This window comes from Eutrema salsugineum, unplaced genomic scaffold (genome assembly GCF_000478725.1).
Source record: "Eutrema salsugineum unplaced genomic scaffold, Eutsalg1_0 scaffold_3, whole genome shotgun sequence".
In the NCBI taxonomy this organism is placed as follows: Eukaryota; Viridiplantae; Streptophyta; class Magnoliopsida; order Brassicales; family Brassicaceae; genus Eutrema; species Eutrema salsugineum.
Window position 1 is genome coordinate 356476 of NW_006256756.1, and position 19521 is coordinate 375996.

At 37.8% G+C, this 19521-nt stretch overlaps 5 protein-coding genes across 7 annotated transcripts; 3 read left to right on the forward strand and 2 right to left on the reverse strand.

The window, feature by feature from the left end:
* Positions 1-4388: 4388 nt before the first annotated feature.
* Positions 4389-6696, reverse strand: LOC18015191 (protein REVEILLE 5). Of its 2 annotated transcripts, none has more exons than XM_024154751.1 (8): positions 6340-6696; positions 6126-6183; positions 5869-5992; positions 5616-5783; positions 5365-5496; positions 5165-5274; positions 4999-5058; positions 4389-4880 (listed from the first exon to the last, which is right to left on the reverse strand). In XM_024154751.1, exons 1-8 carry the CDS (start codon positions 6603-6605, stop codon positions 4839-4841), a joined length of 960 nt encoding a protein of 319 aa, XP_024010519.1. In that variant the 5' UTR covers positions 6606-6696; the 3' UTR covers positions 4389-4838. The 2 variants fall into 2 exon arrangements, with proteins under 2 accessions (XP_024010519.1, XP_006396282.1); XM_006396219.2 differs by having other exon boundaries at positions 5365-5499.
* A 487-nt stretch (positions 6697-7183) lies between these two features.
* LOC18014249 (E3 ubiquitin-protein ligase TRAIP) lies at positions 7184-9806 on the reverse strand. Its single transcript, XM_006396221.2, has 9 exons — positions 9675-9806; positions 9327-9594; positions 9107-9208; positions 8938-9020; positions 8709-8825; positions 8291-8393; positions 7776-8208; positions 7507-7694; positions 7184-7394 (listed from the first exon to the last, which is right to left on the reverse strand). The coding sequence occupies exons 1-9, from the start codon at positions 9791-9793 to the stop codon at positions 7278-7280; spliced, it is 1530 nt and encodes a 509-aa protein (XP_006396284.1). The 5' UTR covers positions 9794-9806; the 3' UTR covers positions 7184-7277.
* A 2745-nt stretch (positions 9807-12551) lies between these two features.
* LOC18014240 (WRKY transcription factor 22) lies at positions 12552-14075 on the forward strand. Its single transcript, XM_006396222.2, has 3 exons — positions 12552-12975; positions 13124-13234; positions 13446-14075. The coding sequence occupies exons 1-3, from the start codon at positions 12635-12637 to the stop codon at positions 13894-13896; spliced, it is 903 nt and encodes a 300-aa protein (XP_006396285.1). The 5' UTR covers positions 12552-12634; the 3' UTR covers positions 13897-14075.
* Positions 14076-15399: 1324 nt separating this feature from the next.
* LOC18014241 lies at positions 15400-17723 on the forward strand. Its single transcript, XM_024154016.1, has 2 exons — positions 15400-15588; positions 16113-17723. Exon 2 carries the CDS (start codon positions 16123-16125, stop codon positions 17554-17556), a length of 1434 nt encoding a protein of 477 aa, XP_024009784.1. The 5' UTR covers positions 15400-15588; positions 16113-16122; the 3' UTR covers positions 17557-17723.
* Positions 17724-18015: 292 nt separating this feature from the next.
* LOC18015052 (reticulon-like protein B7) lies at positions 18016-19258 on the forward strand. Of its 2 annotated transcripts, none has more exons than XM_024154017.1 (5): positions 18016-18223; positions 18460-18631; positions 18721-18862; positions 18954-19023; positions 19121-19258. In XM_024154017.1, the coding sequence occupies exons 1-5, from the start codon at positions 18016-18018 to the stop codon at positions 19249-19251; spliced, it is 723 nt and encodes a 240-aa protein (XP_024009785.1). In that variant the 3' UTR covers positions 19252-19258. The 2 variants fall into 2 exon arrangements, with proteins under 2 accessions (XP_024009785.1, XP_006396287.1); XM_006396224.2 differs by having other exon boundaries at positions 18016-18217.
* The last annotated feature ends 263 nt before the right edge of the window (positions 19259-19521 follow it).

The window sequence follows — 19521 nt, forward strand, 5'->3', positions numbered from 1 at the left end:
CCATAGCAAGAATATCGCTGTACTCTTCCCAATACTTGTCAAACTTCTCTTGCATAACACTAACCATGTCTCTGATCATCTCGTTCTCGTGAGCTGCATGATCTCTCAACCACATTTGAATCTTCCAAACTTGCATAAAATATAAGTTTGATGTCGGATAAGTAGAACCTGATATTAGACGAGTAACTTCATCAAAGGGCTCTAAAAGTTTACAAATCATCTTCCCCAAGACCCACTCATCTTCTCTTGGGAGATGCTTGTAGTTTCTTCCATCAATAACTTTCAGATTAACAAACGCAGCTCTATATTTGATTGCCCTGTCAAGCATCTTGTAGGTTGAATTCCAACGAGTTTGCACATCCAAAACTAGACCACCTTGCTCTCTTATGCCAACTGTTTCAACACATCTTTCAAATAGATTCTCTCGGGACTCAGAAGATTGAACAAACTTGATGCTATCCCTTATCTTAGCCAATGAATCACCAATCACTTTCAGTCCTTCTTGAACAATGAGATTGAGAATATGGGCTGAGCATCTCACGTGAAAAAACTCTCCTCCACACAACAAATCCTCTCTTATCAGCAACTGTGATTTCAGAATCTCTTGCATACTATCATTGCTAGTAGCATTATCAAGAGTGATGGAGAACACTTTTTTATCTATTCCCCATTCCTTCAATGTTTCAAGAAGCTTCATAGCTAAGTGCATACCTGTATGTGGAGGTGGAAAAGCACAGAATCAGTATATTCTAAATATTTGTTTTTTTTAAAAAAGACTACGTTAAAAAGAATGAAACATAAACTGATATATGAATCTTGTTAAGCAAGCTGGTGACTTTAAAAGCTGGTGACTTTAAAAACTGGCGACTTTAAAAATAAAAGCATGAAATCAAAACTGGTGACGTATAAGCTGGTGACGTATAAGCTGGTGAAATCAAAACGAGACTTTAAAAATAATCTCGTAACAAGCATATATAAGCTGGTGATGTAACATATATAAGCTGGTGACATATATAATCTCGTTAAAAGCATATACAAGCTGGTGACATATATCTCGTTAATCAAAACTGGTGACTAAGTCAAACACACCGTAACTTTAATCCCTTTAAAATAAAAAATACAAGCTGATATGTAAATCTCGTTAACTAAACATATACTGGTGACTTTAAAAACACGATTTTAGAAACGGACAATCAAAAGAATAATTTTTTTAAAAGCATACTAATAAGATTATAGCTAAGTGGTAAGTGCATACCTGTATGTGGAGGTGGAAAAGCACAAAAAGCTAGAATCTTATTCTGTAATTTCCAGTTTACATTTACATAATGCGCTGTCAAACACATGTAGCCTTCATGAGAGATCACAGTCCACAAATCAGAAGTGAAGCATATCCTTCCAGGAAGACGACTTAATTCGTTCTTCAACTTCGACGTCTCATTCTCATAAAACTTATACACATCAGCTGCAGCAGTGTTTCGACTGATGAACTTGACATCTGCATTCAAATACTTCCACACTGATCTAACTCTTTCATATTCAACATAAGAATATGGCAAATCATGTTGAATAATACACTTAGCGACCATTTCACGGAAAATCATATGGTCATATTTCCGTGACTGCAGTTTTGCTTCTGCAGTAACCAGCATCTCACCAACATCACTAGATCTAACCATGAGTTTGCATCTCTCACGATGGCGTCTTAAACATGTTGTACCGTTCTTGTGTGATTCATGCACATATTCCTTCTTGCAATGTTTACACACAGCTTTTTGACAACGCTTACCAGACTTGTCAACTTTAGTCATTACCACAAAATCATCCCACACATCTGAATGAAGCTTCCTACTCTTTTGCTCTGCTGCATTTTCGTTTGTGTCGTCGTCTTCAACGTCATGAACTGTTTGTCTTGGAAGTTTTTGTGGTCTTTTTGTTGCTGGTCCATCACACTTACTTCGATCTTTTTCAGAATGTTCTTTTCCTCTTTTCTGATGACTTTCCTCTGCAATTGTCATCTTCTACATCAAGGAAAACTCTGCTTCGATGACTTGATTTTGATGAACTATCTGGTCCATCAAACTTTCGGTTCACATGAAAGTTTTCTGCATTTTCATCACTGCTGCCTGCGACCACTCCTTTTCTCTGTTCCGGTGACATTCGATCATCATCGTCAATCAACCTCTGTTCATGTTCAGCATTTGCAGCAGCCATAAATCTCTGAGTTTCGAAATCTACTGTCAGTAGATTCGAAAAATCATGTGAATCCTATCAATAACAAGACAAAAAATCAAACAAAAAAAGTTAGAACTGATTATCAAAGTTTGCAGTTCATCACGATAACAACGACAACGATACGCAAAGTATAACACGTTATGACGTTAATTTGTAAAAGCAGAGACCAAAAGTATATAGACAACAATTCTTACAAAATTATCCATTGAATCAACTCTGCCTCAGGCTCCCAGCTTTGATCGGCTCTATAACTTTGCTCTGAAACAACTGAGTTTCTATTACAATATACATCGCAGAACAATCAAGTTAGGTCAACTGTGTTTAAAACTTGAACACTCTACTACAGACAGAGGGTTTAAATCAGTATTATGAATCAAATTGAACTGTACCGATTTGAATTTCAGCTTCTAAACCAAGTTGGTTTGAAAATAGAGAAAGCAAAGGGGAAGAAAAGGAAGATAACAAAGGACGTGAAATTTGCATTAGCTCGAAACGTATTTAAACATGAGTTGACATTGTTAGAAAAAGTCCGACATCCAAATGTTGTTCAATTTTTTGGAGCTGTCACTCAAAATATATTAATGATGATTGTAGTAGAGCATAATCCAAAAGTAAGCATATTTACTTCCTTTTGATTTCACCTTATTTCAGCAAAAGTAAGCATACTCTCTAAGATTATTAAACAGTTTGTTACTTTGTAAAAGTCGTTGTACTAGTATCGCTTGGGTGCCTGGAGGTGATGGAGCATTTGTCATTGCTCATGTCGATGGGAATATGTATGTGTATGAGAAGGCAAGCTCAGATATCAGAGAAAATTTATTGTTGTATATGACTTTTAATGTACCGAATTTTGTCTGATTCTTGATTCTGATTAATATAACTTTGTAGAACAAAGATGGTGCCACTGACTCAACATTTCCTGCAATAAGAGATCCTACACAATTTTCAGTTGGCAAAGCAAAATATAGCAAGGTACCTGAGTTTGCAACCATTTCAGTAGATCCTTATATAGGTGCTAGAAGCACATGGTACAAACTTATTCTCTAGTATCATCAGTTGGTGGTGTGGTAAGGAAATTTTGTATTACATTCTTTTTTTAATCTTTAAGTAAGTTTTGGTAGTTTTTAGTCTTGATCTTTGTAATGTTTTTTCTTTTTTTTTTCTAGGGATCGATCATGAAATGATCCAGCACTGTTAATGGTTTAAAACCATTCAAAATCAAACTCGCGGACAAAACCCGATAACCCAGAAATCTGTCTCGGTTTAATTCATTAAACCCGCTAACTGCAACGGACTAAACCGCAAGACCCGCTAATTAATGAGTTACAAATTTTGTGACCAAACCCGTCCCATGGCGGATCTAGATGGGCCGAACCCGCGGGTTCATAGCTCGTTTGACACCCCTAAGTAGAGAACAACGCTCAAGGTCCGCGTGACGGCTATTTATAGTAACGGAAAACTCAATACATATTTCAGGCTGTTTCATTAATTTGATATGATCGAAGCGCGTGACCGCTAATTCTTCTGAGTTGTGAGTATTCATATTCTTGTCTACCATTGACAATAGAACTTTTTTTTTTACAAAAAAAAAAGGTATGAAAACTTCTTCGAAGAAAGTGACTGCAGAAAAGATTAAACCGTGATAAATTCAAATATTCACTGTTACTTATTTCGAGTCCAGGAAAGTGGTAGTAGACTCAAAACAATGACAGATTTTTCTCAAAAGAGCTTATTGAGAAGATGAAATAAATAGAAAGGAAAATAGCTGATCAGAACTTTGGTGTACAATACAAGTAAAAAGAGAAGAAAGCTTAAACAAAAAAAAGACCAAGATCTAGTAGATCGTTGATTTATATCATAAATAAAGGAGGAAGAGTTACTTTGAGGCAACTTTCAAGATTACCTTACATTGATGTTCGAAACACAAATTTATATGAATTTCTATTTGCTAAGAATCCTAATTACATGGAATAATGAACTTCTTCTCATGAGACACTATCTTGGGATTCTTACGGATCCTCTTATAGAAAGAACGAAAAAAAGATGCAGAAGTAACAGAATTTCTATAGAGAGACTAACTTACTATGTAGATAATTTTTTTTACTTTCTCTTATTTGATTGATCAAAGCCTCAGTCAAACCAATACAAAAACAAAATAAAGAATCCCCTAATTTGTGTATATTATTATTAGACAGACGGCCATTGCCTTTTCTTCAACAGTCTCTCACTCACTCTATCTTGACTTTAAAAGAAAAAAAAGATGAACCACCATCTGCCGACTGAGAAAACAATATCACAGTCTCTTCTCAGATCTCGACTTGAGACCTCCTAAGATTGATCCAAACTCAAAAGAGAGTCAGTCACAAACTCTGACCTTATAAACACATCTATATACCTCTGCAAAACCCTCTATTATCCATACAAATATAGACAACATAAGACAAACAAGCGCGCTTGACTAAGACTTCACAGACATAAAAGCCAGAACTCAGTAGCGATCTAAGAGTTCACGTGTTTGGTTCTACTCGACGCCTCGGTACAATGAAACATACCTTGGATGAGTATTTGTTGCTCTCACATAAGGTCCATTGTAGCATTTTCTAACTCTATTTCAAAGCTTTCGACCTGTAAGATGATATCAACTTCCTCTGCATATCACAGCACCAAATCAGTAAAAGACGAGATCACTAGAGTACCCACCAAGAAAGATTAATATATCAGTCTTTCAAGGAGAGTGGCAATGAATGTAAGTATAGCAGTCCTTACTTGTTCTGCAAATTCGGGACTTGTCAGATTTACAGATAGATTTCTCATCAGTAAAAGAACCTGATGGAGCAAAAAGGAAAATACGAAATTAGCTTCTTTGTTTACAATCAGGATTTAACAAAAAGGCTCTGAGTCGAGACTGAGTCAGACTAAACGGGTCTCATACCGTTTCCATATTTATTGGATCCATCTGCTTTAATCTCTGGAGGTGACCTGATGTGTTGGGATCAAAGACACTTCCAATGAAGCTGTAGACTTCAGAAAAATCCGGCATCACTGCGTTGAACCGCCACAAAACAACTCATTCTCAGCGCAAATATCATTAGTCAAAAGATACATAAAGTCTAACACGAAAACAAGTCTTACTTCTAAGTGGCTTTTCACAACTTTCTCCATCATTTGGCTCTGTCACCGCACGTAACCTCCGTGTAACTTCCTTACTACTAGTGGTGTTGCAGTGATTCTTTGGGATCGCCGTGGCAAACTCTCCCGGTTCCTCTACTATCACGAATTCATTACACCATATTGTCAACACCATTCATAGATACAAGTAAACTGAAACCATTATGTCACCTTGGACTGTCGTCTCTCGTAAGCAGAACAAGTCGGAAATTTACCTTCGATCACGGGTTTTGGGGGATTTGTTGATTCATGATCCCGAGAAGAAGAGCTAGACGCACAAACAGCCGGCAATGACTGTGAATCAGAGCTGTACAGGAAACCAGGTTCAAGCAAAGGTGCATTCGAAGCATGGAGGAATCCAATGGCGTGGGACGGAAGAGCAACTGCAGCCATAACAAATCATCAGAGAGAATGATAAAAATAAGCAAGAGAATGCACACAAGAGAAGAAGAAGAAGATCAAATTCACCACTTTTGGGAGCCTTTTGAGGATATGGATGAGTCGCTTTCCTCTTTGGTCGAGGAGGAGGAAGATGTTCATTTGTACCGCTCTTTTGAACTTTGAGAAAGTACTTCTGTGCGTGGCTTCGTATCTGCCAATTACAAATTCTCAAAACATCAATATGATTGTGAAAACAAGTTCGTATCTGCCAAATACAAATTCTCAAAACATCAATATGAAACAAGCAGCCTCACATCAATATAACTGTAAGATTCATCAATTACCTGGACCACTGTCTTTGATCCAATAAACGCCTCGATTTTTTTCCAATCTCGATCGAATCTGTTGATCGATTGATCATCAAGAGTTGATTAGAATATAGATTTCGTCGAATTAAGCTCACACAAAGAAATCGAAACCCTAATTTCTCCCGGGATCCAAAAGGAAACACAATCGACTGTAATGTTAGGCAGAGGAATCACAAATTCCGATACGTACAAGTGGAGAGCTTCTAGGAATTTATCGTGTTCCTGCTCTGTCCAGTTCTCTCTCGATTTCTTGATTGTGTATGGCTTCCGAATCTTCGTCGTCGAATCCTCAGAAAACGTCGTCGTACCAATCCGTCCGGTGACCGGCATCGTAGCAATCGGAGCCAAACCGTAACCATCGGATTCCGGCGCCGCCGAATTGAAACCCGGTAAACTCATATTCACGGGATCGAAAATAGGAAAACCCTGAGCAGGTCTAGGGTTTACAGACACCATAGATGGAACTCGAAACCGCAATTAAGCTAATGCGTTTCGCAGATTCGCTTTGGGATAAAATTCGATACAGCTTTTGCGTTTCGCAGGTCCTTTCTCAATCACTAATGCTTGTATGTAGTGTGATATTGAATATTTCGGCGGAACACGTGTTATGACCTGGTTGCTTTGGGTAATATTTACATCCTACTGCCACTCACTCACGCCGTTCAAAACAAAAAAGTGACGATCTCGATTCTCGACTTTAGCCTGAAAAATGCTTCTAGAGTCATCTCGACTTGTCCAGTGTAAAGCAGCAACGTGTACACATGTTTTCTTTTAACAGAACAAATATCTAACTAGTAGTATTCTTTTAACGAGACAGTGACATGTGAAAGGTCGAATAGTAACCCTAAGTGCTAGCATCAATTTATTAACCAGTGCTAAAGTGCATGACGAAAAAATTAAAACAACTCTATTTCACCGATCTCACAAGAAAATTCATACTAGATTTTTCTATGCCGCAAGCACTCCGCATCGACTATATAATATGGCTTCTCTAGAACAAAATCGTCATGTCATGTATTTACTTCAATGGGATTACGTTTGATACCAAGACTTGGATGAAACGAGTTTTGGGTGGCTTTGGTCTTTTTCCAAAAAGTTAAGATTCTCTCTCATACAGACTTCTAAAAGTTACCGATTGGGTTTTCCGAAAAAGTGCTCGATCTGAAGACACCCTTGAGACGACGTACCACTTGTTTTAGCTCCAATCTTGAACCTCTTACCACTTCCTGAACTTGCATTGGCGTTCTATTCAATAGAGAACAACCACATTAGGCAAGTCTTTAACATCCGGATTTTGATATGGACCAAGTAACATAGCGAGAGGCGAATCATTAAGAAGAAGCAAAAAGAAACTCACAGAAAATTGGGGTTTAGATCTCAAGACTTTGATTCTTCCACCTTTACCATCAGGTCCAACAGAGATCAGATCATCTTTGCGTGAGACAGAACCTCCTAGTGAAGGAATTGCTTCGTTTCTCTCTCCTTGTTTGCTCCATCTTCTGAGATTTTGATTTGTTCCACTTGACAACCAAATGTCTCCACCACCTGCATTGAGTTTTTTTTTAACAATCTTCAAATCTGCTACACTCGATAAACCTGAAATGTGTGATGTACAACAAAAGTTACCATTGCTGCGAGGTGACACTGATGATGCCGGGTCTTTTCTGATGTTGAACTTTATATCCTTCATCATGAGATTATCATATTTCTCCTCAATATTATTATCTTCAACCTTGTGATCCTTCATATTAGAATCTGATTGTCTGATGCCAGAAATGGTGGTTTCAAAAACATCATCATCATCATCATCTAAAAAAGAGTCTCCTTTTCCCCTTAAGCATGCTCCATGATTGGTGAAGCCATCTTTCTTCTCTAACTTACCAAGTGGTGTAGAGATTTTCTCAACAATGTTGCCTGATGGAAGCATTCTGAAAGAAACCAAGCTCTCGGTTGAAGGCTTGGAAACGTCTCTGTCACTGCAGTTCTTTGAAACTTTTATATCCCTTAGAGCTTTGTTCTCACTCTCCTCAGTTATCATCTCAAGTTCCCTCACTCGCTTCTGCCCATTGAAAAAGGATAACATGAGCTCAGCTGGATAAAAGAAACAAATAAAGGTCGAATGCAATAACAGAAAGACAAACCTTTAGTTTATCTATCTTTTCCAAAGCTTTGTCAAGTTTCTCAGAAGATCGAGCTTCACCTCTGCCCAGCTGATTGCACTTTGCTAGCAACTCCTTATAACTCCTGTCAGAGGATATATATATATTATCAAGAATGGTTTTTATCAGAGAGTTCAGAAATTAAAACTTAAAGACTAAGAGAAAAGAAACGCAATTTACAAATCCCCTTTCCTCAACTTCTTGACCAACTACTTGTATTTTGTATGAGACAACTGAACCAACAAAGTACTCTTTTCACCCTCATCATAGGTCACTGAAGGTCAAACTATTTTAAAATCTCGTAACACTGGTGCAGACATAACCAATGGGAGATAATGAACCTAGTCGGCTAAGTACATGACAACAGTGAGAGCAGGGAGAATAAATGATATGTACCAACCTATTCCGGATAACCAAGGACTTGACTAGTGTGTCTATAGTATCTTTTGTCTTAGCATTATTCCCCAACAAGGCTAGCTTCAGAACATCATCTTCCTCCAAGCTTAGGTCGGAAACCCTGGATGCAAAACAAGATTTAGACTGACAAAGGTTTTACTTCTACCAAAAGATTGAATGATTATTTCAAAATCTGAAAACGTTAAAAGAGCAAGAACACATATTTCTCTCACAATTTAAGCGCTGCAAGCTCCTTGGCAAGAGCCATAGTTCTGTCTTGTAGCTTAGCGCACTGGGAAGTAAGCTGAACACATTCCTGTAACAAACATAATAAAAAAACTCAACCAAAAATGTTCTACTTGGATGGCTAAAACATCTTAAGAATGTTGAGTTTAGTTAGACCTCAGATTTTAATTTAAGCAAGTGTTGGGTCGTTGATATTTCTTGCAGAGCCTCCCACCTTTTTACTTTGTCCTCCTCCAATTGTTCCTTACATTGATGCAACTGAGAAGGAAAAAACCCAAAATATCTTCCTAAGGATTCTAATAATCAAAGAGGATGTTTCTACTCATCGCTGATGTCTTTATAGCCGAATCACTTAAGCAACGAATGAACAAATTACCTTACCGGAGACTTCAACGTTCTCCTTTTTCTGCCCCTCCAGAGCCGAAGAAAGGTTCTGTATCTTCCCTTGGAGCCGCTTCACTTCTCCTCTCAACAAGGCCGGATCTTCCTCGATTTCACCAACCTTGAGCGAGGCAATCGAATCGATTTGATTCCCAGAAGATTGAAAGTAAAGTCGGCAAGGATCCTTCAGAAGGCACTTCTGCTTACAAATCGGACAGTTTCGCTTATTCGTACTCGGGCAGTACTCAAACCATTGCTGCAAACTAGGGTTTCGGAAAAATCAATTAGCTACATTTAATCTAAAACTTGAGCGTAAGAGAACCTTTGATTGGGCCGCACTAACCATAGCTCGTGAAAGACGTGACCACAGGCGGAGATCGATTGCAGATTCTCAGCCACCGGTTTCAGATCTTCGTAGCAGATGGAACAAATTGCATTCCCCGCCGCGTTTTCGCCGGCCATCTTCCCGTGCCTAATTGGTTCCGGCAACAACCTTTGGTTTTGTAATCGCCATGTTTTCTCGAGAAAATCAAAAGGAAAATATGAGAGAAAACATGGCGCGGGAGTAAAAAAGTTGAAATTTCTGAGCAAGCGCGAAAAACTGTGCAAGGAACAAAGGATATTTCTATGTCACGTGTAAGTCACGTGAGATCAACATTCCAGACGAAGTTGCTGATTGCATAGCCCAATGTTTTTTTAACTAGCGGCCCATGAGGCCCAATTAGCTAGCAATTGAGTAATAAAATTTAAGATAAATTGTATCAGTGGAGTACTTAGTTGAATTCTTCCACTGATTGGGGTTTACCGACTAAGCTTAAAATGTCTCAGTTGTGAGATGTCGAACAAATTATAGTGAATACCAACAAAAATAATTAAGAAATTCCGTTAGTCAAACACAATGCTTAAATTATTGTTGACTTGTCTTGGCTATAGTAATATTTTATGCAGGAAAATGCGTGGGTCCACGCGCTTTGAGACTGTGCCTCGTGCAGCCCACTTGGAGCATTTTTTCTAAAAAATCCGTTCCCCTAAGGTTTCACGTGGCTCATGCACCTGACTGGGTCAGGCGATTCTCGACCGTCGGATGAGTCGAAGCATAAGAAAACTAAAAATTGCCGATATGACCGTCGGATGAATGATAGAAAGCTGCTTAGAGCGTTCCAAGCCGTACGATTGTCTCCAAAGACGAATCAACATCACGAGGCTGAGAGATAAATAAGTAACGGCATAAAAGCATTTCCGAAGGTGGGACCCATAAGGTTTTTTGGGACAGCTGTAGCACTTATTCATCATCTTATCTTTAGACGCTTAATCGCTGTGTGAACCGTTGATTCTATGAATTTGTCAACCTTTTTACTCGCGGAGATCACGCGCTCTGGTCTTCTGACACGTGTGCTACACCCTGCTAGGCTGCTACACTGGTAAATTCTTCCTTTCTTGTTTGTAAATTATTTCTTTATACATTTTTTCCGTAAATTATTTTTCTTTTTCTTACACCAATTTATTTTTAAAAATGTATCTGTTACGAATTTTATAATTTGTCGAATCCATGTATACAAAACTTGAGTGATCGAAAAATATAATATCATGTGCACAACACTTATAATTTGTTCTATTTCTAAAAATCCGTTTACATGTGCTTAATTTGTTGTTTTTTTTGGGTCAATATGTGCTTTCTGCTACAAAGTAAAAATAAACTCGATAAAATTTAATCTGGATAGAACTAAGTGAATCATATACACCCAAAAAATTCAAAATATTTGCTATGGAATAAACGTTTGAAAATGCTTTATGTCAAATATGTGATACAAGGAGAAACTATGGTGCTAAGTGACAGTCATTGTCTTTCTATCTAGCTAGTTTTCATATACATTGAGGCTGATGCAATGATGCTTATATGTAATCTTTTTCTTAAATGAAATGGAATACATATGTTATCCATGAAATTGTTTTAAAACATCAGTTCTTGGATTGAATTTTGTAATGTCGAAAGTTCACAATGATCTGGAAAGGGATGAAATGTGGCTTTTTATTCTTATCCCTTTCATTTTAAATTATTAATATCTAAATAGTCTTAACCATTTCCAATTCCGTAATCGTAGATGTTGAAAAGATAAAAGGATTTCTTAAAATAAAATAAAACGAGGTAAAAGGAACTATTTTTTAACTTCTTGTGCGCATCGATAAAAAAGTAGGCACTACGACGAAAGTATGCTTTCCCACTATTTTTCATAAAACGAAGCCATAAGCGCGTGTGAAAGACGCGTGGAAATGTCAAAGGAGTGTGAGGTTGACAAAAGAAGAGTTTGGAGATTATTCAAACCCTTTGACAAATTATTAAAGTCAACCAAAAAACAAGAAACCAGAAACCACTTCTGGATTTAGTCTCCGACACTAGACGACAAATAGAGGATAAGCATCGAGATACCCTCTTTGAAGCACATACTTTCTCTCTTTCTAGATTTGTAAAAAAAAAAAAAAAAAAAAAAAAAAAAAAAGCTAAAGAGACAATTCCTCTCTCCATCTCTACATCACTTTTATAAACATGTAAATATAAAAATACGTATATTATTATCGGCATATACACGCATCGTGATTCCGACAGTACTCATCTTTCCAAAGTGTGTTCATACTTATTTGCTTTCTTAAAACAAAAATTATTATGGCTAATCTCGTTGCATTCTAGCCAGAAAGTAAACATAATTTCTGACCAAATGTCAAAATAAAACACAACCGATAAAACTGAAACGAGATATTCGCATAAAAATGGAATCAGTTGTAAAGGATTCCATTTTTATATATGCTGACACGATATTATCTAGTTTATTTTCACTATTAGTTGCTAATTTAATGTTTATTGATTGATTTAGTATGTTACCATGTAGGCAAGTACCACCATCCGTACTACATAATTTTTAACTTTTGAGTTAATCTCTTTTTTTTTTTATAATCACAACAATATCATTTCCAGCCCACTTTTGTTGTCATCTGGAATTTTCAGCTCACTAAACTTATATTTCCAGTAAAAAATTAGATATAAAAATGGTTCACATATGGAATAATTGCAGTGTCAGAACAAGAGAACAAAACAAAATTGCATTTTACACTGTATTTTATACTTTAATAATTAATTTTCACCTCAAATTTTCAACCCTTTTATTTTTATTTTTTTCCTCCTTTCACTCTCTTTATAAACATCTCTCTCTGCCCTTCAAAAGTCAGCGCTCTCTTTTGTCTCCTCTGCTTTCTCTTCTCTCATCAGAGATTCTCGGAAGCTTTTGTCTCCCCTGAGAAACCAAATCAATGGCCGACGACTGGGATCTCCACGCCGTAGTAAGAGGCTGCGCAGCCGTGAGCTCATCAGCAACCACCACTACCACCACCGTCTTCTCCGGAGGCGTTTCATCTCACACGAACCCTATGTTCAACTTCGAACGACAGAGTAATGACGTCGTCTTCGGAGAGATTCGAGATCTCTACACGCCGTTCACACAAGAATCAAATGTCTCCTCGTTTTCTTGTCTGAATTATCCAGAAGAATCCAGACAGAGACAAAACCAGAAACGGCCTCTTTCTCTCTCTGCTTCTTCCAGTAGCGTCACTAGCAAACCCACAGGCTCCACTAGCTCTAGATCTAAAAGAAGGTTAGAACTTTAACCAGTTTTTGTTTATAAATAACCAGAAAAGGCAGAACCTTTTTGTCGAATCCATCAAGAAATTTATTAAATTTGCGTTTGAATCCATCAAGGAGTATATGTCTAAAAAGTCTCTGTATTTCGTTGCTTGTTTCAGAAAGATACAGCATAAGAAAGTGTGCCATGTAGCAGCAGAGGCTTTAAACTCCGATGTCTGGGCATGGCGAAAGTACGGACAAAAACCCATCAAAGGTTCACCATATCCAAGGTAGAGTATATACATATTATCAAGATAAAATCTTCTTTACCCAAAACTCATTTATTGTTCTTAAAAGACATAATTTATAAATATGTGTATTCTTTCAAGACAAAACCAAAAAAAACTTGTCTGTTTTTGGTGATTCCGTTTGCTTTTAGTTTGTTAAATCATCCCTGTTTGTTTCTAATTAAAATTTCTTTTCAATTTTCGTTAAAAACAGAGGATATTACAGATGTAGCACATCTAAAGGATGTTTAGCCCGTAAACAAGTGGAGCGAAATAGATCCGACCCGACGATGTTTATCGTCACTTACACGGCGGAGCATAACCATCCAGCTCCTACCCACCGTAATTCCCTCGCCGGAAGCACCCGTCAGAAATCATCTGATCAGCCGACGACTAAATCTCCGACGACCACAATTGCTACTTATTCATCATCTCCGGTAACTTCAGCCGACGAATTTGTCCTCCCTGTGGAGGATGTAGCGGTTGCAAATCTCGACGGAGACGAGGATCTGTTGTCTTTGTCGGATACGGTCGTTAGCGAGGATTTCTTCGAGGGATTGGAAGAATTCGCCGTCGGAGATAGCTTTTCCGGGAACTCTGCTCCGGCGAGTTTTGATCTCTCTTGGGTTGTAAACAGTGCCGCCACAACCAGCGGGGGAATATGATTCGTCGGGGATTAGACGACGGCTTAGGATACTCTTTTTAGGAAAGATATAGGATTAAGGAATTATTCTCGGATTATTTGTAAAAATAGGAAAAAAAAAATTGTTCTTTGTTACTTTTTCGGGTTTTTCTTCCTCTTGTTTCTAAATAACTTAGAAATTTTTAATTGTATATTCCTTAAGCCCCATATTCGTACCGGATTTTTAACCGTTACTGAGACGAAGAAGATTAGCTAAGATCTCCGTCATAACAATAAAGATTAGCTAAATATTCCATCGCTATTAAGACTTGTCACAAAAACCATCGTTATAGGAGGATTTAAATGGAAATTTTGAGTAGGATATAAAAATTTTAAATACCAAGTAATATAAATATCTTATTTATTCCTTTGTTGATGCTCTTTTCGTTTATTTTTTTCCTGACAGCATGCTACAGTATTTTGGTTTTAAATTTACAATTTCTTAAATAATAAGGATTTGTTCTAGTATGTTAAATTCATTCAGACATAATAAACAAATGAGTAAGGGATACTTATGAGATAGAAAGCTCCAATACTTCGTACATACCGTCTGGAAACACTATATTTCCATCTTGAGATTCTTAACCGATGAAAGAGTTAAAATAAATAAATGACAAAGTTGTAGTTTCATTAAATGCTAAACATAGCACATGATATATATTTTGGGTAAGGCATGGGGGAAAACAATTCCCATCGCTGCTTTTACCTTCACCGAGTTGTTTTTAGTTTGGGTTGAGCCTTGGGCCGACGTGAAGGCCCACATTTACAAGTAGCACACTGATGAATCATCTAATCATCTTCCTGTGAAGGTCGAGTCTCAATCCAGTAAAGTGTAAACAATGCGCATCTTATTCGCTGCAAATCCTCACCCTACCCTTTTTATTTTATAAAAAAAATACTGTATACACACTTACTTCTATGTACAATTAATACAGCACAATAATGAGTATTCAAAGTCACTAATTTAACTTTGTGTTAGGAAAAAAGTGATTTACGCTTGCAGAGAAATTTCATAGTTTATATATGTATAAAATATATATATATATATATATTACAGATAACCTATGTTGATGTATCTTGGTATGCAGATTGGTGTTTCTTTATTGTGCTATGTTGTACATAGTAGTAAGATTTGTAGTAATATACCATTTTATTGTTCTACTTACTCTGCGGTGTTAGATGGTTAATAACATTGGTGGAAAGGGAGAATCTCATCGTTGGTTATGAAATATTAACCAAATATGCTATGTTTGATCCGGAAAGAAAACTATAACCTACCAACCTAACATATTATTTCCCGAAAAGTAGAATAGAGCGGGTATTTAGAACACCTATAAATAATAATGGGATGTGTAACGTATTAATTTGGAAATATGGGGTGTAGCTCGGGTAATATAAATACTCTGCCGCAGCATAATTAAGAGTAAGAGCAATAAATAAAGGAGCAATAAATAAAGGAGCAATAAATAAAGGAGCAATAAAATAAATATCAACAATTCACGATTCACCGTTGCACATCTCCGGTTAATTCTCTCATCGGCTTCCGGCGAACGAAGTGTTTCTCTCCTACGATTAGTGAGAAAATGGCGTCTTCTTCATCGGGCTGCTTACCACATCGTTCTTCCCGCATTCTTCGCCGTGAATCTGGAGCCCAATCGTTCCCGGTGTCTCTCCGGTAATATGGAATTACGAACCAGTTGTTAATTAATAATATTACTATTATTTAGATAAGTCTGATTCAAGTGCTTCGGATCCACAGTAGTCGGCTTTTCTCATTACTTGCTTCTAAATTCTCAGTTTAATTTATTAGTTTCCTCCTTAAAATCTGCAATTTTTCAAGGGTTTTCGCCTTTTACCTTCTACCATCGTGGAATTCCCTAAAAACTTCAGAAATCTCCATGTGCGCTTTACGCTTGTGGTTTAAGTATGTTGAAAGTTATTAATTTTCCAAGGATTAAATTAAATCCACTAATCAATCCCTAGGTGAACGGCAAGATAACATAAAGATGAAGTTAAAGTTCATAAACTTTACCCCTGCAACCAGAATTTCAAGTATTTAGAAAGACAAAACAGGATGAGGCTATTTCGTGTTCTTGTGGTATCAACAGATGGGAAGATGCAATCATATATCTGCTGAAGTTGTTCAAGATTCAGTTTTGTATATTTGGGGTGTTTATATTGATTTTGTGGTTTGTACAGAGCTTGAAGGATGGGGAAGACGAATGTATTCTCGAAGATTAGATCTTTCAATGGCATCAACAGACCCATATATGTGTTGGCTGGTTTGGCATTTCTCATCTCAGTAGCTACTCTGGCTAAGTTCAATTACATCACACCACTAAGCTTCTCTGATCGGTTCTGCAACTCTCATGGAAGCTTCGAAGGAGACGGCTTTAACATCAGGAGCCAAATGAGAAAGACGATCGAATCTGCCATTTTCAAAATCCACCAGGAAATGGATGATCTCAAGGCATTAGAAGCTTCTTCTTCTTCTCCACCATCTGATTCATCGGCTTCGGGATCCATGTTCAGACATGTAGCTTTTCTTGCGGATCTTCTTTCACTTATTCAATCAGTTCACATGGAACTACCATCGTTCGAAGAAAAATTTGTGGTGGATCATCCGTTGAAGAAGCAGAACGGTGACCCGGGAGAGCATTTTATGAGGGAAGAGATAAAGAAATACATAAAGATCAAACCGAACCGGCTTGGAAAGCAGAACTTCATGGGAGCTAACGGGACTTTCACTTCGATCGGTCACGCTTGTTTCGCGATGAAGAAAGATCTTGAAGAGTATATGGACTACGACGTTGGAGAAATCTGCAACGACGACTGGAGATTAGCTCAGAAGCTTATGGTTCACGGATGCGATCCGTTGCCTAGAAGACGCTGCTTCTCTCGTGCACCGCAATTATATCACAAACCGTTTCCGATCAACGAGTCCTTATGGAAGCTTCCGGATAATCGGAATGTGAGATGGGGACAGTATAAGTGCAAGAACTTCGCTTGCCTCGCTAGCAACACAACAGCAAGAAAAGGGTTCTTCAAATGCACTGATTGCTTTAACCTCACGCACCACGAATCGCCGAGATGGGTTAACCGAGGCGAAATCGATCCAGAGACGAACCAAACGGCGGATTTCTCGGTACAAGAAGTTTTGGAAATCAAACCGGGAGAGATTAGAGTAGGACTAGATTTCAGCGTTGGCACGGGAACTTTCGCAGCGAGGATGAAGGAACGTAACGTCACCATTGTAACAGCAACAATCAACCTCGGTGCTCCGTTCAACGAGATGATCGCTCTTCGTGGTTTAGTTCCTTTGTACTTAACCGTGAACCAACGGTTACCGTTTTTTGATAGCACGTTGGATATGATTCATACGACGAGGTTTCTTGATGGATGGATTGATCTGATACTTCTTGATTTCGTGCTGTACGATTGGGACAGGGCTTTAAGACCTGGTGGATTGTTGTGGATCGATGGTTTCTTTTGTCTGAAAGAGGATTTGAGTGATTACATGGAAGCGTTTAAAGCGTTGAGGTATAGGAAACATAAGTGGGTTGTGGTGCCTAAGAGAGATAAAGATGATAAGGAAGTGTTCTTCTCTGCTGTGTTGGAGAAACCTCCAAGACCCTTTAGATGATTGATCATATTGCATAGTCTTTTGTGTTTACTATAAGCAGAAGATGTCAAAAGTGAGTAAGATATAGTTTGATTACATGTTCCTGTTATTATTTTTTACTAATTAAAGATTTTAAAGGTGTTATTTTGTGAACCACAAATAAAAAAAAAGGTGTTATATGTTGTGAAACAAAAATAAAAATGGTGTTATTTATCTGACATTATGTTTGTTCAGGAAGAAATAGGTTCCAAATTGATGTAATTTTGACATTTGTGACTTAAGAAACAATAAACGACACCGTTTTCGAAAATCACACGAACGTTTTAACTTTGAACCAGGGGATGTAACTCTCTATACGAGGAAGAGGGTCTTCCCGTATTCCTGAACCACCAGGCTCGGACCGGTCGGTATATAAACAGCTTTGCCTCTTTAATTTCTGGGTTTGGAGAGAGATTTCTAAATCGGAGAAGAAAGAAGAGCATGGAGGAGGAGCATCTTAAGATCGTAGGGCCATTGGAGGAGCCATTGATGGAAAACATCGAATCAGAGGAGGTTAACGGCCTGGATTCGCTTTCATCGTCAGATACTGATAGCGAGAAACCAGATTCTCCCGTTCCCATCAATGCTCCGATCTACCGGATGTTTGGTAGAGAACGACCAATCCACATGGTTCTCGGCGGAGGTAAACGTACGAGCACTGATCTCTACACTCTTTCGCTTTTCGTTTCTCACAGATTTTGGTTGCTGCAATTAGGGTTATTTTTAGTCTGATATGTTGATGATGATCAGAGTGTCTTCCATCAGATTTTCGTGATTATATATATTGGAGAGACTTTATCGATATTTGTATAGAGAGATTCATGCATGGGGATTTGATTATGTGACCTAATCACCAAATGGTTGGGGTTATTATATTTGTTGAAGCTGCTGATGTGTTGCTATGGAGGGACAAGAAGGTCACCGCAGGATTACTTAGTGCAGTGACTGTCATTTGGCTTTTGTTTGGATTCGGTCATTGTCATCTTCTCACATTTGTTTGTCGTGGATCCATCCTCTTCCTGCTTCTCTCATTTCTCTGGTCCAATGCCCTCAACAAGTACAGCTTTTACTTTTTCCTGAAATATAATGCAAGTAAAACCTGATCCTTTGTTTGCTAATCTGGAAAATTTATATATCATTTTATAGTTCTCCAGAGAACATAATGGAGATTTACATCCCTGAGAAGCCATTACTCCAGGCTGCTTCTGCATTGACCTTTGAGCTTAACTGTGCTTTTGCAACCTTAAGGAGCATTGCCTTAGAGAGAGACATCAAGAACTTCGCAATGGTACTTGTTTTAGTGTCTCAAAGTCCTGTTCATAGCAGTCTCTGAAATGATTTATGAACATTTTTCTTCTTTCTTTTTTTCTGAAACAAAGGCTCTCATAGGACTTTGGCTCGTATCGATCATTGGAAACTGGTTCAGCTTCTTGTCATTGCTCTACATCTGTAAGCAACAGACAACTCGTTCTCATCATACTCTCGTTGTTTATCTATCTAGTAATTATGTCTTGACCTAATAATAATATATTGTTGAAATCCGCAGGCTTTGTATTTATTCACACGGTGCCAATGCTTTACGAGAAGTATGAAGATGAGATTGATCCGATTGCAGAGAAGGCTGTGATTGAGATGAAGAAGCATTACCAAGTTTTTAAAGCCAAGGTTTTATGTTAGATCATCCACCATTAGCCAAAACAACTCATTAATCGAAATTAGATTCGATTAGCCTAGTTTAGTTCATTTATTTATTCATTGAAAATGTAGACACCAAATCGTTTTTCGTCATTCCTCTGTTCAGGTGGTTTTGTTTACTTCCTACTCAAGCCATCTAGACTATTTTAAGTGGATAGATGACAATTTAAGTTACAACCAAAAAGAACAGTACAATTTACAACAGATTAGGCAGGCTTTGTAGGCCTCATTTGAAGCCCATTTAATACCGAC